Source organism: Periplaneta americana, unplaced genomic scaffold (assembly GCF_040183065.1).
Source record: "Periplaneta americana isolate PAMFEO1 unplaced genomic scaffold, P.americana_PAMFEO1_priV1 scaffold_85, whole genome shotgun sequence".
In the NCBI taxonomy this organism is placed as follows: Eukaryota; Metazoa; Arthropoda; class Insecta; order Blattodea; family Blattidae; genus Periplaneta; species Periplaneta americana.
This window is the reverse complement of record NW_027185566.1, coordinates 89,552-103,239: the sequence shown is the minus strand read 5'-3', so window position 1 is coordinate 103,239 and position 13,688 is coordinate 89,552. Positions and strand designations below refer to the sequence as shown.

At 37.0% G+C, this 13,688-nt stretch overlaps 2 protein-coding genes and 1 non-coding gene across 3 annotated transcripts; all 3 read right to left on the bottom strand.

Moving 5' to 3' along the window:
• Positions 1 to 1,320: 1,320 nt before the first annotated feature.
• Positions 1,321 to 2,157, bottom strand: LOC138694241 (large ribosomal subunit protein uL2-like). Its single transcript, XM_069817770.1, has one exon. The coding sequence runs from the start codon at positions 2,155 to 2,157 to the stop codon at positions 1,321 to 1,323; it is 837 nt and encodes a 278-aa protein (XP_069673871.1).
• A 3,164-nt stretch (positions 2,158 to 5,321) lies between these two features.
• On the bottom strand, positions 5,322 to 7,391 carry LOC138694240 (elongation factor G 1-like). The gene has a single exon (XM_069817768.1). The coding sequence runs from the start codon at positions 7,389 to 7,391 to the stop codon at positions 5,322 to 5,324; it is 2,070 nt and encodes a 689-aa protein (XP_069673869.1).
• A 2,825-nt stretch (positions 7,392 to 10,216) lies between these two features.
• Positions 10,217 to 10,289, bottom strand: TRNAK-UUU (transfer RNA lysine (anticodon UUU)). The gene has a single exon. It is a non-coding gene; the product is annotated as a tRNA-Lys (tRNA).
• Positions 10,290 to 13,688: the final 3,399 nt, after the last annotated feature.

Genomic DNA, 13,688 nt, shown 5'->3' with positions numbered 1-13,688 from the left:
AGTCTGACTTTTCTTTTCCACCTAAAAAAGAAAGAGTCACGCCCTCTTTTCTATCAATCACCTCTCCCCTGAACAGCCAAATTTTTACACCAATACATCCATACTTTGTGTGAGCCGTTTCGGTAGCATAATCTATATCTGCTCTAATTGTTTGAGTGGGGATTCTTCCTTCAGCATACCACTCGTCCCGAGCCATTTCTGCCCCACCTAAACGACCAGAAACCTTAATTTTAATTCCCTTAATCCCATCTCTTTGAGCATCCGCCATAATCTTTTTCATGGCTCTCTTATAAGGAAAATTACGCTCAATCTGGAGTGCTAAATTACAAGCTAAAATTTGTGCGGAAGAAGTAATTTTTCTAATTTCTTCAATCTTAGTATCAATTTTTGCTGACTTATCTTCAATAATTTTTACAAGATCTTTTTTTAAAAGATCAATCTCATTTCCCTTTTGTCCAATTAAGAAAGCTGGTTTTCCAGTATAAATAATAACCTTTACAATACCAACGTTTCTCTCTATTTTAACTCTTCCCACTTCTGCTTTTCGGAATTTTTTCATAATATGACGACGAATAAGCTCATCCTCAACAACCCAGTTCCCTAGATTTTTTTCATTCCACCAAATAGAATCCCATTCTCTAATAATCCCAACTCTAAATCCAACAGGATTAACCTTCTGACCCATCTAGTCCTCCTTTTTTTGTGCTAACACAACGGAGACGTGAGTCGTCGGTTTTCTTATAACATCCGCCCTTCCCTGTGCTCTTGGCATCATTCTTTTCATCCCTGGACCTTGTCCTACCCAAATTTCCTTCACAAACATATCATCCTCACTCAAATTAGGATTTTTCTGAATTGCATTAAAATAAGAAGATCTGAGAAGTTTTTCCAAGAGTCTCGCGGGTTTAACATTCACTTCTCTGAGAGTTTCCATAGCTTTTCTATAAGAAAAACCTCTTAATTCACGAGTAATTCTCCAAGTTTTTTTAGGAGAAATAATTGCATATTTTGTTTTTGCTGTTACTTCCATAGATTATTTACCTATCTTTTCCCTTTTTTATCACCAGAGTGACCTCTAAAAAGACGAGTTGGAGAAAACTCTCCTAGCTTGTGTCCTATCATCTCATCTGTTACATAAACAGGAATAAAAGACTTCCCATTATAAACACTAAAATTCAGCCCTACCATATCTGGGATAATAGTAGTGGCTCGGCTCCAAGTTTTAATTGGAGTTCTTTTCCCAGAAGCTTTCATCTCTTGAACTTTTTTATAAAGCTTTCCGTCAACAAAAGGACCTTTTTTTAAAGAACGGCTCATCTTTTATCTCCCCTTCCGTGATTTGCGTTTTTGAACAATAAAATCATCAGAATATTTTTTGCCCTTACGAGTTTTATAACCTTTGGTTGGTTTTCCCCAAGGAGTCACTGGGTGTCGTCCTTTTGTTCTTCCTTCTCCACCACCATGGGGGTGATCTACTGGGTTCATAGCTGTACCACGAACGGTAGGTCTAAATCCCAACCATCTCTTTCTTCCAGCTTTCCCTAAAGAAACATCTCCTTGTTCATGATTAGAAAGCCTCCCAACAGAAGCAAAACAATCTCTATGAATCATCTTAACCTCTCCAGAGGGGAGCTTAACAGAACAATAATTTCCTTCTTTAGCCATAATTCTGGCAGAAACTCCCGCAGAACGCACAATTTGTCCTCCACGACCAGCAGAAAGTTCAATATTATAAATTTCCATACCTGTTGGAATATTTCTCAAAGGCATCCTATTTCCTAAATCTGGGCGGACATTGAGCCCACAAACAACCTGTTGTCCTAACTTAATCCCTAACGGAGAAAGGATATAAGCTTTTTCTCCATCAGTATATTCAATTAAACTAATAAAGGCACTTCGATTAGGATCATATTCAATGGTCTTAATCTCAGCAAATACATCATGTTTTTTTTGTTTAAAATCGATTATTCTGTATCGTCTTTTATGTCCACCACCTCTGTGTCTGACAGTGATAGTCCCTTGAAAATTACGACCATTAATCCTTTTTTTCCCTTTGGTCAAACTCTTTTCTGGCTTTTTAGTAGTCAAAGAAGAATAATCTGCCACACTAGTAAAACGTAAACTAGGAGTTGTGGGCTTAAATTTTTTCAGAGCCATATGAGCCTACCTATTGCATATTTTCAAAAAAAGGAAAAGACCCCTCTTTTAGGGTAACAATTGCTTTTTTTTGTAAGGATGTGTAACGAGTTGTTACTCCTTTTTTGGTTCTAGATTTCTTTTGCACACCTTTTCTATTGGAAACAGAGAGATCTTTCACCTTCACTTTATAAGCTGATTCCAATGCTTGTTTGACAAGCGGCTTATTAGCTTGTGGATGGATAACAAAACAATACTGACCAGCTGCCGCCAATTGACTTGCTTTTTCAGAAATCAATGGACTGATTACGATATCTTGTAAACTTAACTTTACCATAGTTTTTACTTCCCTTTAATGAGGTTAAACTGATTTTCAATAGCCAAAACAGCCCCCTCCATTAATAAAATATGTTGAGCATAAAAAAGTTCATGAACTGATAATCGTTTAGCATGCATAAAACGCAACCACGGGATATTTCTCACAGCTCTTTTTAACATTGCATCGTCTTCGTGATGTATTAATAATACTCTGTATTCATTGTTCTTTCTAAACTTATTCAGAAAATTCACTGCATCTTTAGTCTTACCAGACTCAAAAGTAAAATTTTCAAGCACACTGACTGCACCTTGCTTTACTCTGCGAGAAAATGTAGCCGCAAGAGCCAGTCTTCTTACTTTTTTAGGCATGGTGTAACTATAATCTCTTGGTTGAGGGCCAAAAACAGTACCACCGCCTACCCAAACAGGAGAACGATTACTTCCCGCTCTGGCACGACCCGTCCCTTTTTGTCGCCACGGCTTTTTACCACCACCACTAACCATTCCACGAGTTTTTGTAGCTGCAGTACCCTGTCTTTTATTGGCAAGTTCATTCCTAATTTTGTCAAAAATCGCCTGATCCTTTCCCTCAACACTAAAAGCACTACCGAGAGTAATTTTTTTGGATTCCAATCCTTGGCTGTTTAATACACTTTGTTCCATATTGTTACCCTTGCTTCTTAATAAAGAGTAATCCTCTTTTACCACCAGGAACTGCACCTTTGATATAAAGAAGATTATTTTCTGAATCAATTTTATAAATTAATAAATTACGAACTGTAACTTGTTCGTTACCCATTCGTCCTTCCATCTTTTTCCCTTTCCAAACACGTGCAGGAAAAGTTCCAGAACCAATGGAACCAGGTCTTCTGTGATTATGAGAACCATGAGATGCAGGACCTCCAGACATTTTATGTCTTTTGAGAACTCCTTGCGTCCCTTTCCCTTTACTCGTCCCTGTAACAGAAATTTTTTCATTTTCTTGAAATAAATCAATAGATAGAATATCCCCAGCCTTATGCTTCGGATTTTCTTTAAAAGAGAATTCTTTAATATATTTCTTAGGAGTTACAGTAGAACCTGTTTTTTCACCTATCTTCTTAAAATGACCTGCCACCGCTTGAGTCACTCTTTTGACTTTTTCTTCAAATCCTAAAACAAGAGAAAAATGTTTAGTATATTCTTTAACTTCTAAAACCTGATTTCCCTCGAGAGATACAATAGTGACTGGCACTGCCATACCCTCAGAACTGAAGACTTGGGTCATTCCGACTTTTCGTCCCATCATTCCCAACGACATATAAACTCCTTACTTAATTTGAACTTGAACTCCAGTAGGAAGTCTCAATGTTTTCAAACCCTCTACAACCTTATCATCTGGATCTAAAATATCTAAAATCCTTTTATGTATACGCACCTCAAACTGATCACGAGATTTTTTATCAACGTGCGGAGATCTGAGAACAGTATATTTTTTAATTTTAGCAGGGAGCGGCACAGGTCCTGAGACCTTTGCGCCGACTCCATGAACTAAAACCTCCATAATACTCTCTAGAGATTTTTCAAGAAGCCTATGATCAAAACTTTGTAAACTAATTCTGATTCTATTCATGACAGCCATACTAATTACTCAATAATTTTAGCAACAACACCAGCACCAATAGTTCTTCCACCCTCACGGATAGCAAATCTTAGCCCTTCTTCCATAGCAACTGGATAGATAAGATCTACGGTAATTTGTGTGTTGTCTCCTGGCATAATAACCTCTTGCCCCGCTTGAAGCTCAATAGACCCTGTAACATCGGTTGTTCTAAAGTAAAATTGTGGTCTATAACCAGTAATAAATGGCTTGTGTCGTCCGCCCTCTTCTTTTTTAAGAACGTAAACTTCAGCTAAAAATTTTCTGTGAGGAGTAATACTTCCTGGTTTAGCACAGACCTGACCTCTTTCTACATCTTCTTTTTTGGTACCTCTTAAAAGAAGCCCTGCGTTATCTCCTGCCATTCCTTCATCCAGTTCTTTTCTGAACATTTCAATTCCAGTGACAGTAGTTTTTGCTGTTGGTTTTCCAAGCCCAACAATTTCAATTTCTTGTCCAACTTTAATCATTCCTCTTTCAATTCTTCCTGTAACAACAGTTCCACGACCTGTAATAGTGAATACATCTTCAATTGGCATAAGGAATGGTTTTTCAATTTCACGCTCAGGAGCAACAATATAATTGTCAAGATTGTCAAAAAGATCCATAATACATTTTACTTCTGGCTCATCCCCAGAAATCTTCCCTGCCTGAACTTTTTCTAAGGCTTTAAGGGCAGAACCCTGAACAAACGGAATCTCGTCTCCTGGAAACTGATAAGTATTCAAAAGATCTCTAATTTCCATCTCTACTAATTCTAACAATTCTGGATCATCAACCATATCTACCTTATTCATAAATACAGTGATTCTAGGGACTCCGACTTGTCTTGCCAAAAGAATATGCTCCCTAGTTTGTGGCATAGGACCATCCGCCGCAGAAACAACCAAAATAGCTCCATCCATCTGTGCAGCACCAGTAATCATATTTTTAACATAATCGGCGTGACCTGGACAGTCGACGTGAGCATAGTGTCTTTTATCAGTTTCATACTCAACGTGAGAGGTATTAATCGTAATTCCTCTTTCTTTTTCTTCAGGAGCATTATCAATCTCATTATAAGCTCTAGCTTCTGCTTTTCCTAAAGCAGCAGCAACACTGGTTAACGCAGCAGTTAAAGTTGTTTTACCGTGATCAACGTGACCGATAGTACCAACATTTACATGCTCCTTATCTCTACTAAATTTTTCTTTAGACATATCCTTCCTCCGGAAATTATTTATTTTTTTTATTTACCAGCTGTTTTTGCAACCAGTTCTTCTTTAACATTATTAGGAACTTCTTCGTAATGAGAGAATTGCATACTATAATTTGCTCTCCCCTGTGTTCTAGACCTTAAATCTGTGGAATAACCAAACATAGAAGACATAGGAAGATCCGCATACACCACCTTAGCTCCTGATCTATCAATAAATTCTCGTATTTTACCTCGTCTACTATTCAAATCACCAATTACGTCGCCCATATATTCTTCCGGCGTCACAACTTCTACATCCATAATAGGTTCCAAAATAGTAACTCCCGCCTTCTTAGCAGCCTCTTTAAAACCCATAGAACCCGCAATTTTAAATGCCATCTCCGAAGAATCAACATCATGATAAGATCCATCCAAAAGAGTAGCTTTCAGATCCACCATAGGATAATTAGTTAAAACACCTTTATCCATAGCTTCACGAATACCCTTCTCCACAGCAGGAATATACTCTTTAGGGATACGCCCCCCAGTGACTTTATCCTCAAACACAAATCCAGACCCTGGCTCTAAAGGCTCTACCTCAAGAATAACATGCCCATACTGACCACGTCCACCTGTCTGTTTTATATACTTACTCTCAGCACCAGCTTTACCTTTAATTTTTTCACGATAAGCAACTTGAGGCTTACCGACATTAACTTCCACTTTATATTCTCTTTTCAAACGATCTACAATAATCTCCAAGTGAAGCTCACCCATTCCAGCAATCAAAGTCTGATTACTTTCTTCATCTACAGAAACTCTAAATGATGGATCCTCTTCCGCCAATTTTTGTAAAGCCAAAGAAAGTTTTTCTTGATCATTCTTAGTTTTAGGCTCTACAGCAATAGAGATAACTGGCTCTGGAAATTCAATGGACTCTAAAATAACAGGCGCATTCTCTGCACAAAGAGTATCTCCCGTAAGAGTATGCTTCAAACCGACAATAGCAACAATATTTCCTGCTGTCGCCTCTTTAACCTCTTCCCTCTTGTTGGCATGCATCATAAGAATTCTACCAATTCTTTCTCGTTCGCCCTTATTAGAATTATAAATATAACTTCCAGACTCTAAACGACCAGAATAAATACGAGTAAAGGTTAATTTACCCACATATGGATCTGCCATAATTTTAAATGCCAAAGCAGAAAACGGCTCATCTACAGAAAATTGACGATCTAACTCTGCCCCATCTTTAGGATCAATCCCTGTAATATGCCCAATATCAGCAGGAGACGGAAGATACTCGACAACTGCATCTAACAATGGCTGCACACCCTTATTTTTAAAGGAAGATCCACAAAGTACTGGGAAAATTTTGAACCCAACAACACCAGCACGAATCGCTTTTTTGATTTCTGCAACAGTAGGCTCCACGCCTTCTAAATATTTCTCCATAAGAGACTCATCCACATCCGCTAAAGCCTCAATCATAACATCTCTATGTTTTTTTACATCTGCCTTATATTCTTCTGGAATATCCACCACATCAAACTTAGCACCAAGCTCTTCGCCCAACCATATATAAGCTTTTTGTTCCACTAAATCTATTAAACCTGCAAACTTATCCTCAGCCCCAATAGGCATCTGAATAGCAATTGCATTTGCTTTTAGACGGTCATGCATTGTTTTAATAGAACCAAAAAAATCGGCCCCGATTTTATCCATCTTATTCATAAAAGCAATACGAGGCACCTTATATTTATCTGCCTGTCTCCAAACAGTTTCAGATTGAGGCTCTACCCCATTCACAGCATCAAAAACACCTACAGCACCATCTAAAACCCTTAAAGAACGCTCCACTTCAATCGTAAAATCCACGTGACCTGGGGTATCGATAATATTAATACGATGATCATTCCAAGTACAGGTTGTAGCCGCACTAGTAATGGTGATCCCTCTCTCTTTTTCCTGCTCCATCCAGTCCATTTCGGCCGCACCTTCATGAACTTCACCAATCTTATGAATTTTCCCCGTATAATATAAAACACGCTCTGTTGTTGTGGTCTTACCAGCATCAATATGAGCCATAATTCCAATATTACGAATTTTATCCATTGACATATCACCAGCCATTTACAAACCCCTACCATCTCAAATGAGCAAAAGCCTTGTTAGACTCCGCCATTTTATGAACATCTTGTTTTTTTCTAATTGCAGCTCCACTATTTTTCTGAGCTTCTAATAGCTCAGCAGCCAATTTTGCTTCCATCCCACGTTCTTTTCTAGTTCTTGTACTCAAAACGAGCCAACGAATCGCCAATGTAATCTTCCTTTCCTCACGAACTTCTACAGGAATTTGATAGTTTGCACCACCCACTCTCCTAGAACGAACCTCCACTTGAGGCGCTACATTTTCCATAGCCTCTTGAAAAACTTTATAACCGTCTTCTCCCGATTTTTCCTTAATTGCCTCTAAAGCACCATAAAATACTCTTTCTGCAACGCTTTTTTTACCATCAAACATCATTCTATTAATAAAACGAGAAACCAAAACGCTCCCATATACAGAATCTGGAAGAACCTGTGGTCTTTTTAATACTCTACTTTTTCTACTCATCCATCATTCCTTATTACTTAGGTTTTTTTGCACCATAAAGAGAACGACCTCTTTTTCTATTAACAACACCAGCAGTATCTAAAGCTCCACGAAGAATATGATACCTCACCCCTGGCAGATCCTTAACACGACCGCCCCTAATAAGAACAACGGAGTGTTCTTGAAGGTTATGCCCGATACCTGGAATATATCCAGTTACTTCATAACCATTGCTGAGTCTGATACGAGCCACTTTACGAAGAGCAGAGTTAGGTTTTTTAGGCGTTACGGTCATAACACGAACACAAACTCCTCTTTTTTGAGGGCACTTCTCAAGCGCTGGAGATTTACTTTTGCTAGTTACTTTTTTTCTTCCCTTACGGATAAGCTGATTAATTGTTGGCATAAAAGAATCTGTCCCTTTAAATAGTTTATTTATCACAAAATATGAGTCTATTAAATCTATCTAAATATTTCAAAAATATGAAATTTTTTTATAAAACAACCTTAGCTATCCGTATATAGAGATTGAAAATCATCAATATTGGGCAAATCGTCTAAACTTTTAAGACCAAAAAAACTATAAAAAGCTAAACTAACTTTGTATAAATTAGGATTGCCTAACATTTCTTTTTTACCCGCCAATTCTATTAAACCTTCTTGTAAAAGTCTTTTAATGGCATACGAAGAATCTATCCCTCGTATTTCATCAATCTCAGCTCGTGTCAAAGGACCTTTATAGGCAATAATCCCTAAAACAGACAATATAAGAGGGGTTAGTTTTTTTTCTTGAAGGCCTTTATACCTTTCCTTAAGATTTTCTAAAATATTATCTGTAGGCTTTAAACTAACATATTGATTCAAATTCACCACTTCCAGTGCGGAATCGTTTTGGGCATATAAGACTGCTAGACTATCCACAACTATTGATAATTCCACTTTATTGAGATGTAAAATATCCATAATTTCTGTGTAAGAGATAGGTTGATTTTCCATAAAAAGTATAGCTTCTAACATTTTTATTTTTTCTTTTTGACTACTTTCCATCTTTTAGCTCCAAAATAATTTCTGCAAATAATTCTTTTTGTTCTGCCATTAAAACTTGTTGTTTCACCTTTTCCAAAAGAGAAAGAAAACTAATAATTTGGTCTATTCGAGGTAAATTTTTAACAAGAGAAAAAAATTCATTGCCCATACTATCCAAAATTTGACACACTATCCATTCCCATCGCTCTTCTATACCTAAATACAAAGATTTTATTTCTCCTTTACTGAGTGAATGCGGTTGTCTTTGTTTTAACCAAGGCACTGTATGTTCCACAAGATGATAAACAGTTGTGGGCACTAAAGAGTATTCCCCCCGTACCAAAACGGAATATTCGTTCCTTGCTCTTTGGTAATTCCAAGAAAGAAATCTTTCTCTCAAAAAAATAAGTCCCTTTTCTAATCTAGAAAAAAATAAAATTCTCTCCAAAAGTAAATGGGTATACTCCTTTTCTTCTGTAACTTCCTCTACCTTACAAAATGGTAGTAATGATTTGGATTTTATATAGACTAGGTGAGATGCTATTTCCAAAAAGAGGGGAACTCTTTCTTGATATTTTTGAGGAAGATCTTGAATATACTGTAAATACTCTTTTGTGATAGCCGCCAAACTAATTTCTGTAATATCTAACTCGTTTTTTTGAATCAGTTGATAAAGCACCTCAATAGGTCCTTGAAAAAAAGTACTCTCAACTTGGTATATAGAAGAATGAGGATTGAACATATTGGTTAGATAACCTTGAATTCATTCAGAATTTCCATCTTGTAGTAGATGATCTATAAGCCGAACTCGATGATGATGTCTAGTCTCCGTAGAAGAAGAAGTTGATAAAAAAATATCCAACATTCGCTCCGCCGCATTAAATGCCACCGTCTTCTGACCAAAACAAATAACATTAGCGTTATTGTGTTCTCGACTCATTCTTGCAATAAATTCTTGCTCACAGTTCACAGCTCGAACTCCTGAAAAACGATTCGCAACAATACTCACACCCACTCCAGTAGAACAAACTAATACACCAAAATCTGATTGCTTTGATTGTACAGATAAGGCTACCTCTTTTGCAAAAAGAGGATAATCGACAGAACTGTCAGTAGTAGGACCTAAATCCTGCATTTGATAACCTTGAGATTGAAGATAATTGACAAGATGCGCTTTCAGAAGAAAGCCACCGTGATCCGACGCTATTGCTACTTTCATTTCTTATCCAAGAAAAGCACTCCCAAGGGGAATTGAACCCCTGTTCCCAGGATGAAAACCTGATGTCCTAACCTCTAGACGATGGGAGCACAAAGACTCTATATATGAGCTGTGAAGGGCTCGAACCTTCGACCCACGCCTTAAAAGGGCGATGCTCTACCAACTGAGCTAACAGCCCAACTCATATTATAAAAGATAATACCGTAGAAAAAGGAAGTCAATATTTTTTTGAAAATATTTATTGTAAATGGATTTCTCTCAATTCACCTGGCTTCAAATCACCCAGCTGAAAGGAAGAAATAGAAGTTCGCTGCAAACGAGTAACCTGAATACCCAAAAAAGAAAACATCCGCCTGATTTGTCTATTCCAACCCTGTCTTAGTATAATCTCGTACTCTAAATGAGATATATATTGTATTTGAGTGGGGGCTGTTGTACCCTCCTCTAACTGAATCCCATGTTCAAAGCGATATTTTTGTTGGTCTGTAATATGTTGATCCAACCAAACCCGATACTTTTTTGGCATTTTATATTTAGGATGCTGAATTTTATGAGCCATATCTCCGTCATTTGTTAAAAATAATAATCCTTCAGAATCCGCGTCTAATCGACCTACAGAAAACACTCTTATACCCAAATTTTTAGTATAATCCCCTAAACAAGGACGACCATAGGGATCCATAGTGGTGGTCAACACACCCACAGGTTTATAAAAAAGAAAATAACGCTTAATATCTAAACTTACAGGATGATCTTGGAATACGACTTGATCTACCCCCACACGGACAACCGTTCCTAAATCTGCCACAGTACCGTTAATCTGGACTAAACCCTCTTGAATCAGTTGATCGCAAGTCCTACGAGACCCTATACCACATAAAGCTAAGTACTTATTCAATCTCATCAGCTTTTTCATCGTTACTAAAAAATTGATTTTGGCTAGTAGGATCTTTGGACATACCTTGAATAAATGCTTGAATATGTTGGATATTTCCAAAAACAGAAATACGATCAAAGGCATTAAAACGATAATCTAAAGGGATAAAATCAATATTTTCTTCGTAAGTTCCTTCGTTCCCCTGACCATCCACATAGGGTGAAAATTTATCCATCCATAAAATCTGAATTTGATATTTTCTACGAAGAGAAAGCTCCCGTAGATTCTTATGAAGCATGAGTTCTGGAGTTGGGATGGTTAGAATAACCATATCATCTCTAAGTCGGATATAATTTTCAATATCTGTGAGAACTTCTTTGGCCATTTGCTTGGCCATTTCCATTTCTGGAGAAACAATATTGATAGAACCTATTTTTTGCAATAACAGTCCATGAGTATAAGAATTACTTCTAGCGGTTAATTTGGTAACTCCAAGATTACTCAAATTTAAGGTTGTTGTCAAACTTGCTTCCATACTAGAACCAATGCAAACAAAACAGTGATGAAAATGTTCTACTCCTACCTGTCTTAGATTTCCTTCAATGGAAGCATCTAATTTAATAGCTTCATCTAAAAAAGCTTCTGCCTCTTGTAGAGCTTTTTCATCATTATCAACACCAACAACAACTGCCCCTTGTTGCTTTAAATTTTTTGCCACGGCACGACCAAAAACACCTAAACCAATTACTAAACATTCCATAGTGATTTTACCTTACTTTGAATCTGGATCATTGAGAAATTCAATTTCTACACGTCTATTGTAAGCTCTTTCTTCTGGGGTTACATTCCTTTCTAGAGGTTGAAACTCACCATAACCTACAGCTTGAAATTTAGCTAGTGTTTGCCCATTATCAATACGGGTCGGGCTCACCCCATAATTCCAAAAATACTCAATCACACTGGCAGATCTAGCACTTGTTAGTGCTAAATTATTCTTATATTTCAAGCTATTGGGTCTTATCAAACTAGCATCTGCAAAACCTTTTACTTTTACTGCATTATCTACACTGGATCTTTGGAGATCAAAAATCAAATCCCCAATTTTTTTTAAAACAGGACCCGCCTGAGGAGAAAGTTCACTGCTACCAGAAGCAAAATACAAATCTCCAACAAGAGTAATAGAAAATCCATCTTTTGTGGTATTAATATTAACCTTTCGGCTACGAATTTCATTTGAAAACAAATCTCTGACTTTGCCCAATAGTTGCTCCGTACTTCTGACATTACGGGTACTACTTGGAAGATTGTTAAAATTAAACCCCATATTTAATAGTTTCCCTACACTCAATGCATTCCCACCATCTACCTGTCCAGAAAAGGACTGTTGAATAGATTCGATAGCTTCTTGAGTTGCCGCCGAATTAGGATTCCCTTTGGGAATTAAAATAGTCAATAACACAAAAAAGGCCATTAGCAAAGACGCCATATCGGCAAAGGTTACCATCCATAAGGGGACGTGTTGCAAACAGGGTGGACAATCTTGACTATCTTCTTCTGCCATAACAAACCTCCTGTTTACCCTTCTTTAGCGGAGAATTTCAATCTATCTTTCATTGGTAAAAAAGTTAGAAGCTTTTCCTGCATTAAAACAGGGCTTTCTCCATGTAAAATAGATAAAATCCCTTCTGTGGCAATTTCTTTATAAAGGACTTCTTCTTCACTAGTCATTTCCAGTTTTTTTGCAATAGGAGTCATATTGGCATATCCTAATAAGGCTCCAAAAAATGTTCCACAAAGAGCCGCAGACATACCAGGACCAACAGAAGAAATATCTGATAAGTTTCCTAGCATCATAACCAACCCCTCTAAGGTAGCTAACATACCAAAAGATGGACTTAAAATAGCCCAAGTTTCAAACATAAGGTATCCACCTTTATGACGAGTGGCCATCTGTGCAATATCATTATGAAGAGTTCTTTTCACAATAGTTTCATCAACTCCATCCACCGCCATCTGCAACCCTTTACGCATAAACTCGTTATCCATACTCGAAATACGATCCTCCAAACTTAAAAGACCTTCTCTTCTGGCTATTTCTGATAAAGTAACTAAATTGCGGATCAAACCAATATAATCAAAATGATGTCTGGTAAAAACAATCTTCAAATAGGTTGGAATTCTCAAAAAGTACTCCATAGGATAACCCGCCATGATACACAAACTAGAACCAATAATAACAATAAAAATTGCAGGGAGATCATAAAACATCCCTAAAGATCCTCCCCCTTCAATAATTCCTAAAATGAGCATACTATACATACCCACAACACCAATTATAGTACCTATATTCATTACTATCCCTCCTAAATATCTTGACCTGTTGACCCAAGTACCTGGCGATATTTTACCACTTTCTGAACGACTTCTTCTTGAGATTCTTTAACTAAAAGAGTATTTCCAGAAACAAAATAAATACGAGTATCTACACCATCGTCCATTGTTTCAATAAGATGGGGGTTAACAAAGATTTTTTTCCCGTTTAGTTTTGTCAGTTCCAACATAATTTCCCTAAGTTTACAACATTTTTATATTAATAAACACTGTACATGCTATAAAATATACATATTTTTTATCAGAAAAAAATAAAGGATTCTCCCCCTATTTTTTTCTGTTTAGTTATCTTATTGTTTGAGCCTTAAA